This window comes from Podarcis tiliguerta, assembly GCF_965153285.1.
Source record: "Podarcis tiliguerta genome assembly, chromosome: 10".
Classification (NCBI taxonomy): domain Eukaryota; kingdom Metazoa; phylum Chordata; class Lepidosauria; order Squamata; family Lacertidae; genus Podarcis; species Podarcis tiliguerta.
The window spans coordinates 34,204,931-34,218,388 of NC_139543.1; the positions used below are offsets into that span (position 1 = coordinate 34,204,931).

General features: G+C 41.7%; 1 protein-coding gene across 4 annotated transcripts in view; it reads left to right on the forward strand.

Annotated features, from left to right (window-relative positions):
* SYT1 (synaptotagmin 1) overlaps positions 1–13,458 on the forward strand; it is a 316,628-nt gene that overhangs the window by 234,388 nt on the left and 68,782 nt on the right. For 3 of the 4 annotated variants that reach the window (XM_083400988.1, XM_083400990.1, XM_083400989.1), the window contains exons 5-6: positions 3,575–3,697; positions 6,545–6,712. In XM_083400988.1, the coding sequence (XP_083257114.1) occupies positions 3,575–3,697; positions 6,545–6,712 (291 nt within the window). The remainder of the gene's footprint in view (positions 1–3,574; positions 3,698–6,544; positions 6,713–13,458) is intronic. The other variant, XM_083400991.1, reaches the window with a different exon arrangement.

A 13,458-nucleotide genomic window follows, 5' to 3' on the forward strand; every position in this document is an offset into this window, starting at 1 on the left:
TGCATGGATCATTGTGGGCAGATCAGGGCCAGAAAGGTAAGGGACCAACTGCATGATACGGCAGAGATGGAAAAATGCCACCTTTGCTGTGGCTGCAACCTGTGCCTCCGTGGAAAGGAAGGCATCGAAGGTTACAGCCAAGCACTTGACAGAAGGCACTGGCACTAATTGAGCACCCGCAAGAGATGGGAGTTGGCCCCCCAACCCCATGTCATCCCGGCCTAGCCAGAGGACCTTTGTCTTCGAAGGATTTAACTTCAACCGGCTCCCACACAGCCGTCCAGCCACAGCTTCCAAGCATCTGGTCAGTGTGTTTGGGGCCGAGTCAGGATGGCCATCCATCAACAGATAAAGATGGGTGTCACCCCATATTGATGACAACCCAGCCCAAAACTCTGGACAATCTGAGCAAGGGGGCGCATAAAGATATTGAAAAGCATCGGGGAAAGAATTGTGGGACTCCACATACCAAGGAGTGCCACAGCGACAACTCCTTCCCTAGCGCCACCCTCTGTCCCCGACCTGAGATAAAGGAATGCAGCCATTGTGGGACTGTACCCTGAATCCCCACGTCAGCAAGGCAGTGGTCCAAAAGTTTGTGATCAACCATATCGAAGGCTGCTGACAAATCTAAAAGAATCAGCAGTCCCAACCCACCGCAATCCAGCTGTGTACAGAGTTGGAGGGCAACAACAGTTAGAAGGTCACATGTTCTTCACTGCTGTTCTACACAGTCAGGTCCCACCAGAGCCGGATTTAGGTTTGATGAGGGCCTAAGCTATGGAAGGTAATGGGGCCCTTTATATGTCCATCTGTTCTTTGTCAACAACAAATTGCCACTGTTTTTTGTGTTGAATATATGCTATATGGTAATTTATGGACCTAAAAGGTATCTAAATCTATTGCACATAACACTGTTGAACTGAAATACAATTAAGAAGAAGTATATTAATAGTGAATTTTTTGGGAGGGCCCCAAGAGAGTGGGGCCCTAAATTATAGCTTGCTTAGCTTATAAGTAAATCTGGCATTACCCATGGCTGATTTTTTTGTGGTATTATAGGTGTCCTTAATTAGCCAATTGGATGATCACCTGGAGATGGGATATATGACTTAAGTGAGACCAAATTGGCTTAAATCCAAACTCTTTGGTTTAACTGGGTTGCAGGTGACCAAACTGCTTCTTAAGTTTTTCCCCTGAAGGTCTGGGGGGGGGGGACTTGAAAATAAATTTGTAAGTGGGAATTTACAAGAAACATGCAGCTGTTTAAAAAGATGACAGTAATTCCTCTTTAACAAATTCTATTGATAGAATGTGTGAAAAAACAGAACGATAAATGCAGGAGATCAACAATGGAATGAAATCACTTTCTTTCTTAGTCAAAATCTGTAAGAGTTGTGTATTGACAGGGTCCAGGAGTAGAAAGGGAAGGGAAAGGTCCAAATGCATGGAACAAAAAAACAAGTCCTATCAGATCAGTCAAAAAGTCCCTCCAGGCCTGCATCTTCTTTCACACTAACCATATGCTTAAGGGAAGCCCCCAAACCAGGCACAAAACATGATGCTGTTGTCCCTTAGCAACTAGCATTAGCATTAAGGGTATTGAATTTGGTACGTCAAAAGACTTCCCCAAATAAATGTAACTGAGAAATTTGCTTTTGATGTCTAGCCATGAGGATGTAAGTGTACACCAGCCATTTCCAAACTCTGGGCTGGGGCACACTTGGAATACACGAGACAACTGCCCTATAATGTGGTAAATAGATTGTGGGTGGTAGCTTCCCCTCACCCTTCTAATGTATGTTTAATCTTAGATCAAACCGGTGAAGCTTTCTGCCACTGCATCTGTGTGTTATGAATGCAGCTGCTAAAAGTACCTCTTTCTGCACACAAAAGACCTACTTTGCACTCAGGATGATGCCCCATTTTGGTGTGTGAGGGGAGATGCTTGCAATTCAACAGCACAGAGAACAGTACGAGTCTGTGGCCTTTAGCCCCCATCTAGCATGGCTGGTGATCTGGGGTGATGGGAGTTGTAGTCTATCAACAACCAGAGGATCCTGGGGTCCCTGACCTAAAGTCTATTGATAAATGGAACAAGTAAACAAAACCCTGTTTGCCAGTTGCAGATTAATTTGACCTCCAGTCACTTGTGTTGCTGCTGCTTTCTAGGAGGCAGAGGGGTGAGGCAGCATCCAGGTTGGCACAGTGCAAATGCAACTAGGGGAATAACATAATGTGTTTGCACCACACTGACCTCGCTGCCACATTACCCCTCCTTCTTTACATACTGTTAGGCAGTAGCAGCAAGACAACCAACCAGAAGTTGGATGAGTACAGCTACCCCAGCATGCTGCCTGCTTCTGCCAACATGAATTAATCTACCCTTTTTCTTAGCTCACTCCAACTAAAGTTAGCCATGACTAAGGCTGGCATCCTATAATGACTTATATGAGGGTAACTCCCATCAAAGTTAAATGGAGAAGAGTGTGCTGCAATTTGCTTTACTTTAGTCAAAGGTAGTCCTGCATCACAGTCCTAACTATGTCTACTCAGAGGTAAGTTCATCTAATTGATAGGGTTTCCCAGGTAAGCATTGTACAATTGCCAACTGAATTGATTAGGGCTTTATGATGCAATCCTGTGCACACTTGCCTCAGAATAAATCACATTGAGCTCAGTGGAGCTTGCTCCTAAGTAGGCACACATAGGATTGCTCTACTGGAATTATATATGATGCAAACTTGAGCTTTCTAATATCAAACAAATTAATGCTTTCAGTTTGTTATTTTCTCTGTTGGTAAACACTGCCACTACCTTTTAAAACAACTGCTGTTTTGGCCAACAAATTTGTCCATAATTGTGTTAACGTCAATGTATATTTAAATCAAGTTGGTTCAGCCTGGCTTTAAACTGGGAACAGTTGAAAAGAAAAAGAGAACGAAAAGGGTCTTCTTTTCTGTGACCGTGCATTTGCTAATGGCATAGTGATACCTTTGCTTCCATATGCATCATGAACAGAGAAAAAATTGAAATGTTTGGGCATCTCATTTTATGAAGAAGTCACATAGCAACATTTTAAATAGCAGTAATTCTACAGAAGCACTTTGCTTTACTGCAAATAATTCACAGCATGCACAACTGTTTTAAATTGAATGACTGTGCAACCTTGCCTCTTTAATAGCATGTTTATCCACACTTGCCTCTGGACAAAGCAATTTGATTCAATCAAAGATTTTGCAAAAAAAAAAAAAAATCCACCCCAACAACAACACGTTGACATTCTCTTTGTGTTTCAGGCTTTGAAACAATTCTTGCTTGCAATACCCTCAAAAGACACTTCCCTCCCCCTTTTTCCATTGCTTCCTTGCTGCTTGCTGACGATGATATTTCTGCAACGAAAGTAGCCTGAATATATATATATGTCAACAGCATATATGACTTTGTGCCATCCTGCTTGCTTTTAATGGCTTTCGCTATAAGGGTTGAGTGCCACTGCCTGCTTTTCAGGGCTTCACTTGGAAAGTCCAGTAGCCCTGTTAATTACTTCTATTGTTGCCCCTGTTCATTGCAGGCCTTAAAGGATGACGATGCTGAAACAGGGCTGACAGATGGAGAAGAAAAAGAAGAAGCAAAAGAGGAGGAAAAATTAGGAAAAATTCAGTATTCTTTGGATTACAACTTTCAAGACAATCAGGTTTGAAATAAGTGTGATCAGAGTGTGTTGTTTGAGTCGGGGGGGGAGGGTGATGCATTTCTCCAGCTGCCACAGGTGCACCCCAAATCTATTTCCTGGGGAGAGGGGCAAGCTCTGTTGCACACCAAAGTCTCTTCCACTCAAAGGCAAACACAATTGGATATGAATATAGGTATATTTTTACACATACACACGTATTCGTTTTACTCATATTCTCAACATTTTAAATGGTATTGGGGAAGTGTTGCAGGCATTTTCTTTCCACAGGTATTCTAACCCCCTGTTCCCCTCACAGATCCACAATGGCTACCCCATTCTGGGAGTTGTGGCTCTGGGAGAGGAATGGGGGTCACCGTACAACTCTCAGTACCCTTAACTAAGTACCGTCCACGGGATTCTGGGAGGAGGGCAGAGCCATGACTGTTAAAGTGTTGTCGTTGTGCTTTAAATGCATGGTGGGGATCTGACCTAAGGGAAAGAATTACTTTCTGTAGGGAGATAGCTACTCTTTTTTCCTGTTTATCCCTACTATGCGTGTGTCACATCAGGATACGAATTCTAACTCAGTAAATTCATGTTGGGAGTTCTCCTTTGACACTTTTGGTGTCTAAGGAAGACATACAGTGTAAAGCCAGCACCGATCCCTGGTGTGTCTTCAATCTTTCTGCCTCAACAGCAAAACTTTATTCAATATTCTACGTACCTTTTCAAGTAACTCCCACACCATCCATTGTCCTTCAAAGAACAGCATAAAAGAAATCACCAGTCAAAGAATAAAGAGGTATACAAAGAGAGAGAGACTTCCAAAAGCAAACACATAAACAAAAGTATCCTGTATTTTAGACCTTTAGTGGACCACTCTGTAGCACTAAGAGCTCTTGAAATCAGTGTGGAACTTTTAAATCTTCGAAGAATAGTGGATGTTAAGCAGGCAAGGGACTAGATAAGCTGAAGTCTTTTGTAAGAAATAGATATAACGTTCCTCAGAAGATGAACAAAAGTTGCCCTGGGTTTTATTAAAAAGAATGCTATTTTGACTCTAGAACATTGGCTTGGGGATTTTTTCCCCCCCAAGAGATTTATTTTTTTGCTAGTAGATCTTTGGTAGCACTCCAAGTATAACGAAGGTGCTAACTAGCATTTATTTACGGTTTCATAATTTCTTCTGCTGCCATAGTTCAGATATTATATTCCCCTGTTGGGCTCTTAACAATTTTCTTGGGATGGATGAGAAAAAGCAAGAACACAAAGATCCATGGCCAGGAAATCCAATTACTACTCATTGTTGGGAAATTGGAACAAGATCACCAAAATACTCCCTGGAGCATAATGACTCCATTCTAGAGAGAATTATTTTCTTTAAAAAAGAATTGAATTACATTCCCTTTCGACTAGCTCAACGTCACAGGCAGGCAAACTGATCCTGTGGCTCCTGGGTGGCTAATGTGGTATAATGTATTCCTGATACTAGACTCAACCAGCAAACACAAAACACAATCATCATAGAAACAAAAGCGGGTCTAGTGACACTGACAGGCAAGCCCATATTCCCCTGGTGTGACTCTCAGGGCCATAGCTCAGTGGAAGAGCACTTTCTTCATAGGCAGAAAGGCTGGTGTTAAGTTCCTAGCATCTCCTAGTAAGCCTAAGAGAGACCCCTGCCTGAAACTGTGGAGTGTCACTGCCAATTAAAACTATAGACAGTACATAGCCAGATGGACCAATAGTCTTGACTCAGTATGAGGCAGCTTCCTGTTTACCTCTGTTCAAACCAGTTGCTCATTTACATTGCACTCGCAGTACCCATGCAGGTAAGGCTTCAGCCAGTGTGCGGTACTTTCTGAGTGATCCCATGAAGCCACTCTATATCCCATTTATAAATGGAACACAACTGGGCAGGCAAAAGGACATCATAGTGCCTTCCTTTGTGGAGAGCACCAGAATGGAGTGGGGAAGAGGGCAGCCACCAACTACTGTAGCCACATAGTCCAGGGTTCCGGCAAGGGTCATAGCTCACTGGTAGAGCACCCCAGATTCAATCCATGGTATCTCCAGATAGGTCTAAGTATTGTCTGAACCCCTGGGGAACTGCTGATAGGCAGTGTAGAAAATACTGGCTTGGATGGACCAGTAGTCTAACTTTATATAAGGCAGCTTCCCATGTTCCTGTGCCAGAGGGTTTGAATCCCACAGACACATGAAACAAGAACCATCTTTTGCCAGCCAGGAGCACACATGTTTCATGCCAAACCATGGTTTGGTTTTAGCGTTGACATATATAGCGGGTCAGTGTAAGATACACAGTTAATCAGCTGGTAAAGAATCCTTCCCTTTTAAGTATGTAAATTTAACTTTTAGTAATCGTGTATTATTTAACAATACATTTTAAATTGCAGAGTCTTTTTTAAAAAAATAATAATAAAGCCCCAGTAAAATAATCTGTTAGGGAGCTATTTGATGGTGGCATCACCAAATAAAATATAAAAATCCATATATAGCTCTAATCAGCAGCAGTTTAAATGCCTCTTGTCTGCTTAAAAACAGCTTCTTGAATCTGCGGCTGCTGTAATTGGGGCTTGGATGTTTGTTTTTTTAAAGAATCATGCACCTTTTTCAAATCTACTTTTATTAGAATGCTTTGTTCTTTTTAAAAGGAGAACTGCAAGTTTGTGTGTGTGTGTGTGTGTGTGTGTGCGCGCAGGCACATGTGTCTGTGTGCAACCATATTGTTGTGTACATGTATTTATAGAGAGAGATGTCAGGAGACAAGGCAAGCTCTTTCGTAAATGCTTGCTGAATATTCTGCTCTGCTGATTCTTTCTCACTTGCCTCTCCCTCTGCTTTCAGCTTTTGGTTGGGATTATTCAGGCTGCAGAACTGCCTGCTTTAGATATGGGCGGTACATCTGATCCCTACGTGAAGGTTTTCCTGCTTCCTGATAAGAAGAAGAAATACGAAACAAAAGTTCACAGGAAAACTCTTAACCCTGTCTTCAATGAGCAATTTACATTCAAGGTATTCTTTTGAATAATTACATGGCACCCATTTCTTTGTTTGCTATGTATACTAAAGGTTAATCTCTTTCCCAGTCACAGAATTGCTTATGTCCTGGTTAATTGGTGACCCACAGCAACAATGGCCTTTTCTCTTTGGGAGCCATTCCAGTGATTGCCCTGCAGTGAAAAATGTAAAGGACAAAGGATTATTACCAGGAGAATAATTCAACTGTAGCCTCAGAGCTCTGCTGTTTTGCATCTTTTCATGAATCTGACCTTGAGTCTGGCTGAAACTCCTGTGAGGAAGGGAGCTGTAGCATGGACTCTTTAGATTTCATGGAAAGCTGCCTTTGCTAAAGAGCCAAAGCCCATTCCAGAGGGTGGGAGATATCTGCCATGAATGAGATGGGATTAAATGCTGCTGCAGACCACCATTTATGAGCAAAATGAAAAGCTGCGTGCCTTATCCACTTGGAAACCGTGCTGGGAAGCCAGTGCTAAGAGGCCTCTCCTTTTCACTCTCTATGATAGGCACGTCCAAAGTCCATTTTCGGGGCCTAATCTGACATGTCGGTTAGTTTAATCTGCCCCCTGGGCAGTTTATTTCCTGGGCTAAAATCCTAAAAAAACTCTCAACAATTCCAACCCTAAGAAAAGGTCAACAACTTTGGTTGGCCCTTTGGTTGGCCTCCACAGCCCTTCACTTCATCAGATCTGGCCCTCTTTGAAAAAACCACTGCTCTATGATCTAGCAAAAATTAGTTGGTCCCCTAAGAATGACAATTCCTGATTGTATATTTTGGATTTTTTTTTCTTATGAACTAACAACTTCCTCCTTTAAAAAATAAATAAATCATGGAAGGCCTCTGCTGGTGGAAAGCACAACCTCCCACACTGTATAGGAGGGTCTGGCAACCTTCTGGAGGAGATTTATAGGGGGCTGTGGAGAGAAGAGAAAAATTGCTTTTTAACTCTTGTGCCAGCAAGGTCTCCCACCAGTTTGGAGACACTGCTAATTTTTTTTTCCACTCTTAGAGGAGCACATTTTCCCTATTGCTTAACTATTACTAATAACAATACTTGCCAGGCACTACCCTAAAGCCGAAAGTTATTCAGTGAGTTCATGGTACGGATGAAAGACAAACCAAGGGCTTGCTCATTCTCTTAGCCTCCATGCAGATCACTCTCTTAGTTTCTACCCTAATCTTTGCAGAAAATAGTAGCCCTCTGTGCCTTTGTTGCTTTAAACTGGATGTTTTCTAGACAGGCTGATAGCTGAGACTTTGACAGAACTGGGGGAAGAAGTAAAGAAACATTCATGTCTAAACTGGCAAGACCATATAACACTGGTCCTGAAAGACCTACATTGGCTCCCAGTACTTTTCCCAGTACTTTCAAAGTGTTGGTGCTGACCTTTAAAGCCCTAAGGTCCAGTTCCGAGGTGGTTCCCTCACTGTGAGAAGTGAGGTTACAGGTAACCAGGTAGAGGGCCTTCTTGGTAGTGGCACCTGCCCTGTGGAACACCCTCCCATCAGATGTCAAGGAAATAAACAACTATCTGACTTTTAGAAGACTTCTGAAGGCAGCCCTGTTTAGGGAAGTTTTTCATGTTTGAAGTTTTATACTGTTCTTAATGTTCTGTTGAAAGCCACCCAGAGTGGCTGGGGAAACCCACCCAGATGGGCAGGGTAGAAATAATAAAATATTATTCTTATTAATGTTTTCAGTAGGATGAGAGAACAGTTATATGTATGTTTATTCATAAATTGGTCCTGCTGTGTTCAATGGGGCTCACTTCCTAGCGAAGTTGTTTGGGATTGCAGAAAAAAAGAAAAGAAAAACAGAATGAAAAATTGAGTCTGGAACACTTTAGATTTCTTTGGGTGGGGAGGGACACTGTAAATGAAGTTTGGTTCTCTTTTTCCTCTGATCCTCTTTTTCCTCTGATCCTCCTTTTCTGATCCTCTTTTTCCTCTGATCCTCCTTTTCACCTAAAGAAATTATCTTGTCATTATGGCATGTTCATTCAAACACCTAAACATGAGTGGAAATGGAGAGAGGGAATCGACACATATATTAGAGTGCTGTGCAATGCTGTCCAAAAAATTCAGAACCAAACTCAGAACCAAGTTTCCAGCAATATAACAGCAGCACAGCTGAACATCCTTTGAAGGGTTTTCGTCTGAAATGTTCACTGCACTTCAATCGCTATAGGCCTTTCCCTTGGTATACTTAGTCTTATAATGACAGCTCCAGTTTGAAAGCAGGGACAATAAGAGATTGAGGCTATGTAATCACTCAACAAGAAAGATATCCCTAGAGGCCCCCGACACTACTGCAGACATAAGCCGTTTTCTCTTGAAGATGTTCATAAAAATAATCCATTTTTTTCCCTTTGGTGTGGGGAGGGAGAAGAAACTCTTTTTACTGAGTTTTTCCTTTGAGTTTATTTAAAATGAAGTGAAACAGTAACTTTTAAGATTCAGGTGCCCAAAGCAAAAGGCAATGGTAAACATCTCCATTATGCTCAGCCCAAACCACAAGAGGCTACCAGAGATGAGTGACCACTTTGCTCCTGTCTAGTCATTCTATTGCAGTGCTAAGCCAAGCCATAGTTTGGTTTAGCATCTTGTCAAAAACCTGGGCTCATGGTTTAGCTCTCCTGGACAAGCCACAAGCCATATACCACGAGACAAACCATAGTTACAGTCCATAGTTAGTTTGGGAAAAGCTAATCCATGAGCCTGGGTTCTATGGCTTAACATAGTGCAGCGCAGCAGCAGAGTGACCCAGGAGGAGCAGAGCAGCTGTGATCTCCTTTCCAGGAGTCTGCATGCTCACACATTCATATTGAGCCATGGTTTAGTCTAGTGTGGTGGGCAAACCAAAGTGTTATGGCGTAAGAGATAAAATAAACTGAATCAGTCAAGGCACCTACTGATCATCACACAATTATCGCAGTTCACCAAACAATGCAATATTCTTAGAGTAGCTCCATTTTATTGAATAAAGATCTCAATAGATTAAATCCGTTGATATTTTGGGTGCTCATACAGGAGTCTGTGTTTTGTCTTTTATTTCAGAGACCATATACAAGATATTAAGGCTGCAATCATCTAAACACCTTGCCATATTGTGAAAATCCAGACTCAAAATTTGTTGAGCAAAGTTGCTGAGCTTTTTTGGCAAAATCACAAACGCAAAAAAAGAGAAGTTTTTATTGTGTTTTTAAGGGAAATCGCAAAAAATGACACTGCCAACTTGGGTTGCCATATGTCCGGATTTTCCCAAACATTTTTTAGCGATTTCTGCCCAGATACTGCTTCTGACTGCAACATTCCAGCTATTTCCAGGAAATTCCAGACATATGGCAACACTGCTTAATGATACATACTTAGGGTTGCACTGTAAGCAACCCCTATTCTTACTGATGTTCTGTGGTGCTTTGGATCATGCCCACCCATCTTGAACATTCATATTTTGTTACCCAGAAATGTCCATTAATATTTGTCACGTTGCATGTCATGGCTAATGAGTTCAGGGGCGGCGCACCATAAAATGTATCTTGTTGTCATCTTCTAGCAAGCAACTATGAGAATTTTCACTGTGTGCATAATAGAAACGCACATTCTGTGTCAGATCTCTTTAGTCTTCTGCATTAGTTGTTACAGAAGTAGCCACGTCGTATTTTGGGCCACTCATACATTTCTCCTGAGTCACAAATAGGAATTCCTTTTTGCTCTTATCTCCTTAAAGGGTTTTTAAAAAAATAAAAAGTGATTCCTCAGCTTCTCAGATGATAGAACTGCTTTTAATTAATACATTTATGATCATACATATTGAAAGCTGAAGTACTAAAAGGAATTTCACCCCTGGGTTTATATCTTGACTTAAGAGTGCCAGGAGAATGTGATTCTTTTTGAACCATCAGCATCTGAAAAGTGAAGTGCAATTCAGAATAAAGTGTTCAGCCAGGAGGGAACCTTCAAACACTTCTGTGATGCCTCTGGAGGCTGAAGATTTCTATATCTGCAGCCTGTGTGATTTCTGGCCTGTTGTCATAGGTCATCAAAGTAAAAAATCTACCGCAAGAGTTCTGTGCCTATGTTAATCACATGCATTGTGTTGAAAGCACAGAAGGGCTTCATGAGCCCCCACCTGAGTCCCTGGATAAAAAGGCAGGTGGCAGTACAAGTGAAACTCACCCACATCAATGCTGTAGTCATAATAATAATAATAATAATAATAATAATATAATTTATTATTTATACCCCACCCATCTGGCTGGGTTTCCCCAGCCACTCTGGGCGGCTTCCAACAGAACTCTAAAATACAATATTTTATGGTCATTGCAATAATATTTCAGGACTCCCATTTGGCCATATGGTTGATAATTAGATCAGCTTTACTGCGCAACCCTATACATGCCTACTAAGAAGTAAGTCCTACTGAGTTCTGCAGGGCTTATTTCCAGAATTGCAGCATAAGCTGTAATATTGTGAACTGGCAGTAATATTTTATCACTGGCAGTGATAAAAGTAACCATTATTTGTGTTAGCAGAACTGCAAAATTATTATCATGCACGTGGGACCTGTAACAGACAGTTTCAGGGTGGAGTGCTTCTGTTTAGAGTCCCAGCCACTGCATTCAATCCCCACATCAAAAACTGTCAGTGTTCTGCACATGCCAAGCATGCTCAGTTCTCACAGGGCTTTTGAGGGGGGGGGGTGTTTAGTTAAGTTTCTTCCTAATTATTTTGGCACTTCTGCATGCCTTGAGGTTCTTCTGAGCATGTCTATACCTCACACTTGTGAGTGAATGGTGCCAGCTTGGCTACGGAAGTAGTGGCCCTTGCAGCCTGAACTTCTGAAATAAACCAAATAATGCACTGCCTGCTAAATCAGGCCAATGGCCAGTGGCCAACCAGGTGCCTGTGGAAAGCCTGCAAGCTGGACATGAGCTCAACAGCATTCTGTCCACCTGTGATTCCCAGCGACTGGTATCCAGGTGCATAATACCTCTGACATTTGAGGCAGAATACTGCTTTCATGCCTGGTAGCCGTTGTCCTTCCTAATTCGTCCAGTCCTCTTTTAAAGCTATCCAAGTTGCTTTGTACCGAACCATGGCACATAAATCTATAAAAAGGTAAAAGTTTATACAGTACAAACAGTCTTCAGGGAGGCTGCTTTAATGTTCTGTTCAGATACTCTTAAAAGAAAATGTAACAACAATGACCCCAAAAGTCACCAGTGAAGTGTGAAGCTTTTCCCACCTCTTTATAATCAAGCATATGGCTTAAAAATAGGGATAAATTGGGACGGCTGTGCATCCTACTTTAGAAGGAACACTTCTCTGTTCGAGGGCTCTTTGATCTAAGTCCAGTTTAAAGATAAAGAAGCATGAGAAGGGGAAACAAGCAGGGAGCACAGTTAGCACCGGGATAGGAAACTGAGCAGACTTGCAGATCATATAGTCTTCTCCACTATGTTGAGAATTTCTATTTCTACAAATTTCTATAAATTTCTATTTCATTTATAGTAATTATTTCTGAATGTGAATCTATACATATAAATTAGCATACTCAAATTGTATGCAGATCTTTATCTTCTTTTGTCCTCTTTTTTTGGTGATGCATTAAATTACCCCTTCGGATCAGCATTATGCTACTGTCGTTGTATAATGTCAGGATACAAGTTAATGTGTGCTGCACTCCCCTGCCCCCTTTTGCCTTAACGGTTGTGCCTTTTAACCTGAAGATTTCTTCACAACTTTTGAGGAACTAGCACAATGAGAGGAGGGCCAACAAAACACAGGTTCTTTTGAGAAGAAATGAAAGCTAGATGTTTGCAAAGGACCAAGGCAGATTTTAATGCTCAGCCATTCCACTTCACTTTAATTCCCCTCCCCTTTTAAGAAACTTGCGTAACAGTGAGAGAGAGATTTACAGGCACATATGGAAGCATTCGTATTTGGAAATATTAATGATAAGGGGTTTATTAAAAACGGTCAGGCCAGGGGGGTAGGGGGTTTGTGTTATATTGTAAATAAAATTCCAATTAAAAACAGTCAGGCCTCCACCCCAAATCCAACATTTTTTGCTCGGTTTTTCCAGCTAACTAAAGAAGTGATACTTCAGCTGCATCACTGCCCATGTATATGAAAAAAAAAAACATGACTAATGATCCTCTTCCTAACCTAAAGCATCTGCCCATAACACATCAGAACAGGTGGAAAATTAGCCAGAGCCTGGCCTTCTGCTGCCAACATTTATAGCAGTATATCATGCTGTAGGATGAGCTTCAATATCCATTTGATGAAAAGCAGAATCCTGATATGGGGGGGCTGTAAAAGAATAAAGCCACTTTCAGGTTGCTTCCCTATGACCACTTACTTGGGATTAAGCCCTATTGAGCTCAGTGGGACTTACCATATTTTTTGCTCTATAAGACTCACTTTTTCCCTCCTAAAAAGTAAGAGGAAATGTTTGTGCGTCTTATGGAGCAAATGCAGGCTGTGCAGCTATCGCAGAAGCCAGAACAGCAAGAGGGATTGCTGCTTTCACTGCGCAGCGATCCCTCTTGCTGTTCTGGCTTCTGAGATTCAGAATATATTTTTTCTTGTTTTCCTCCTCCAAAAACTAGGTGCGTCTTGTGGTCTGGTGCGTCTTATAGAGCGAAAATACAGTACCTCTCAGTAGGCAAGGAGAGGATTGTGCTGGAAGAAAACTGCCTAGTCTCTAATTTCTCTGTGTCAGACATCGAAA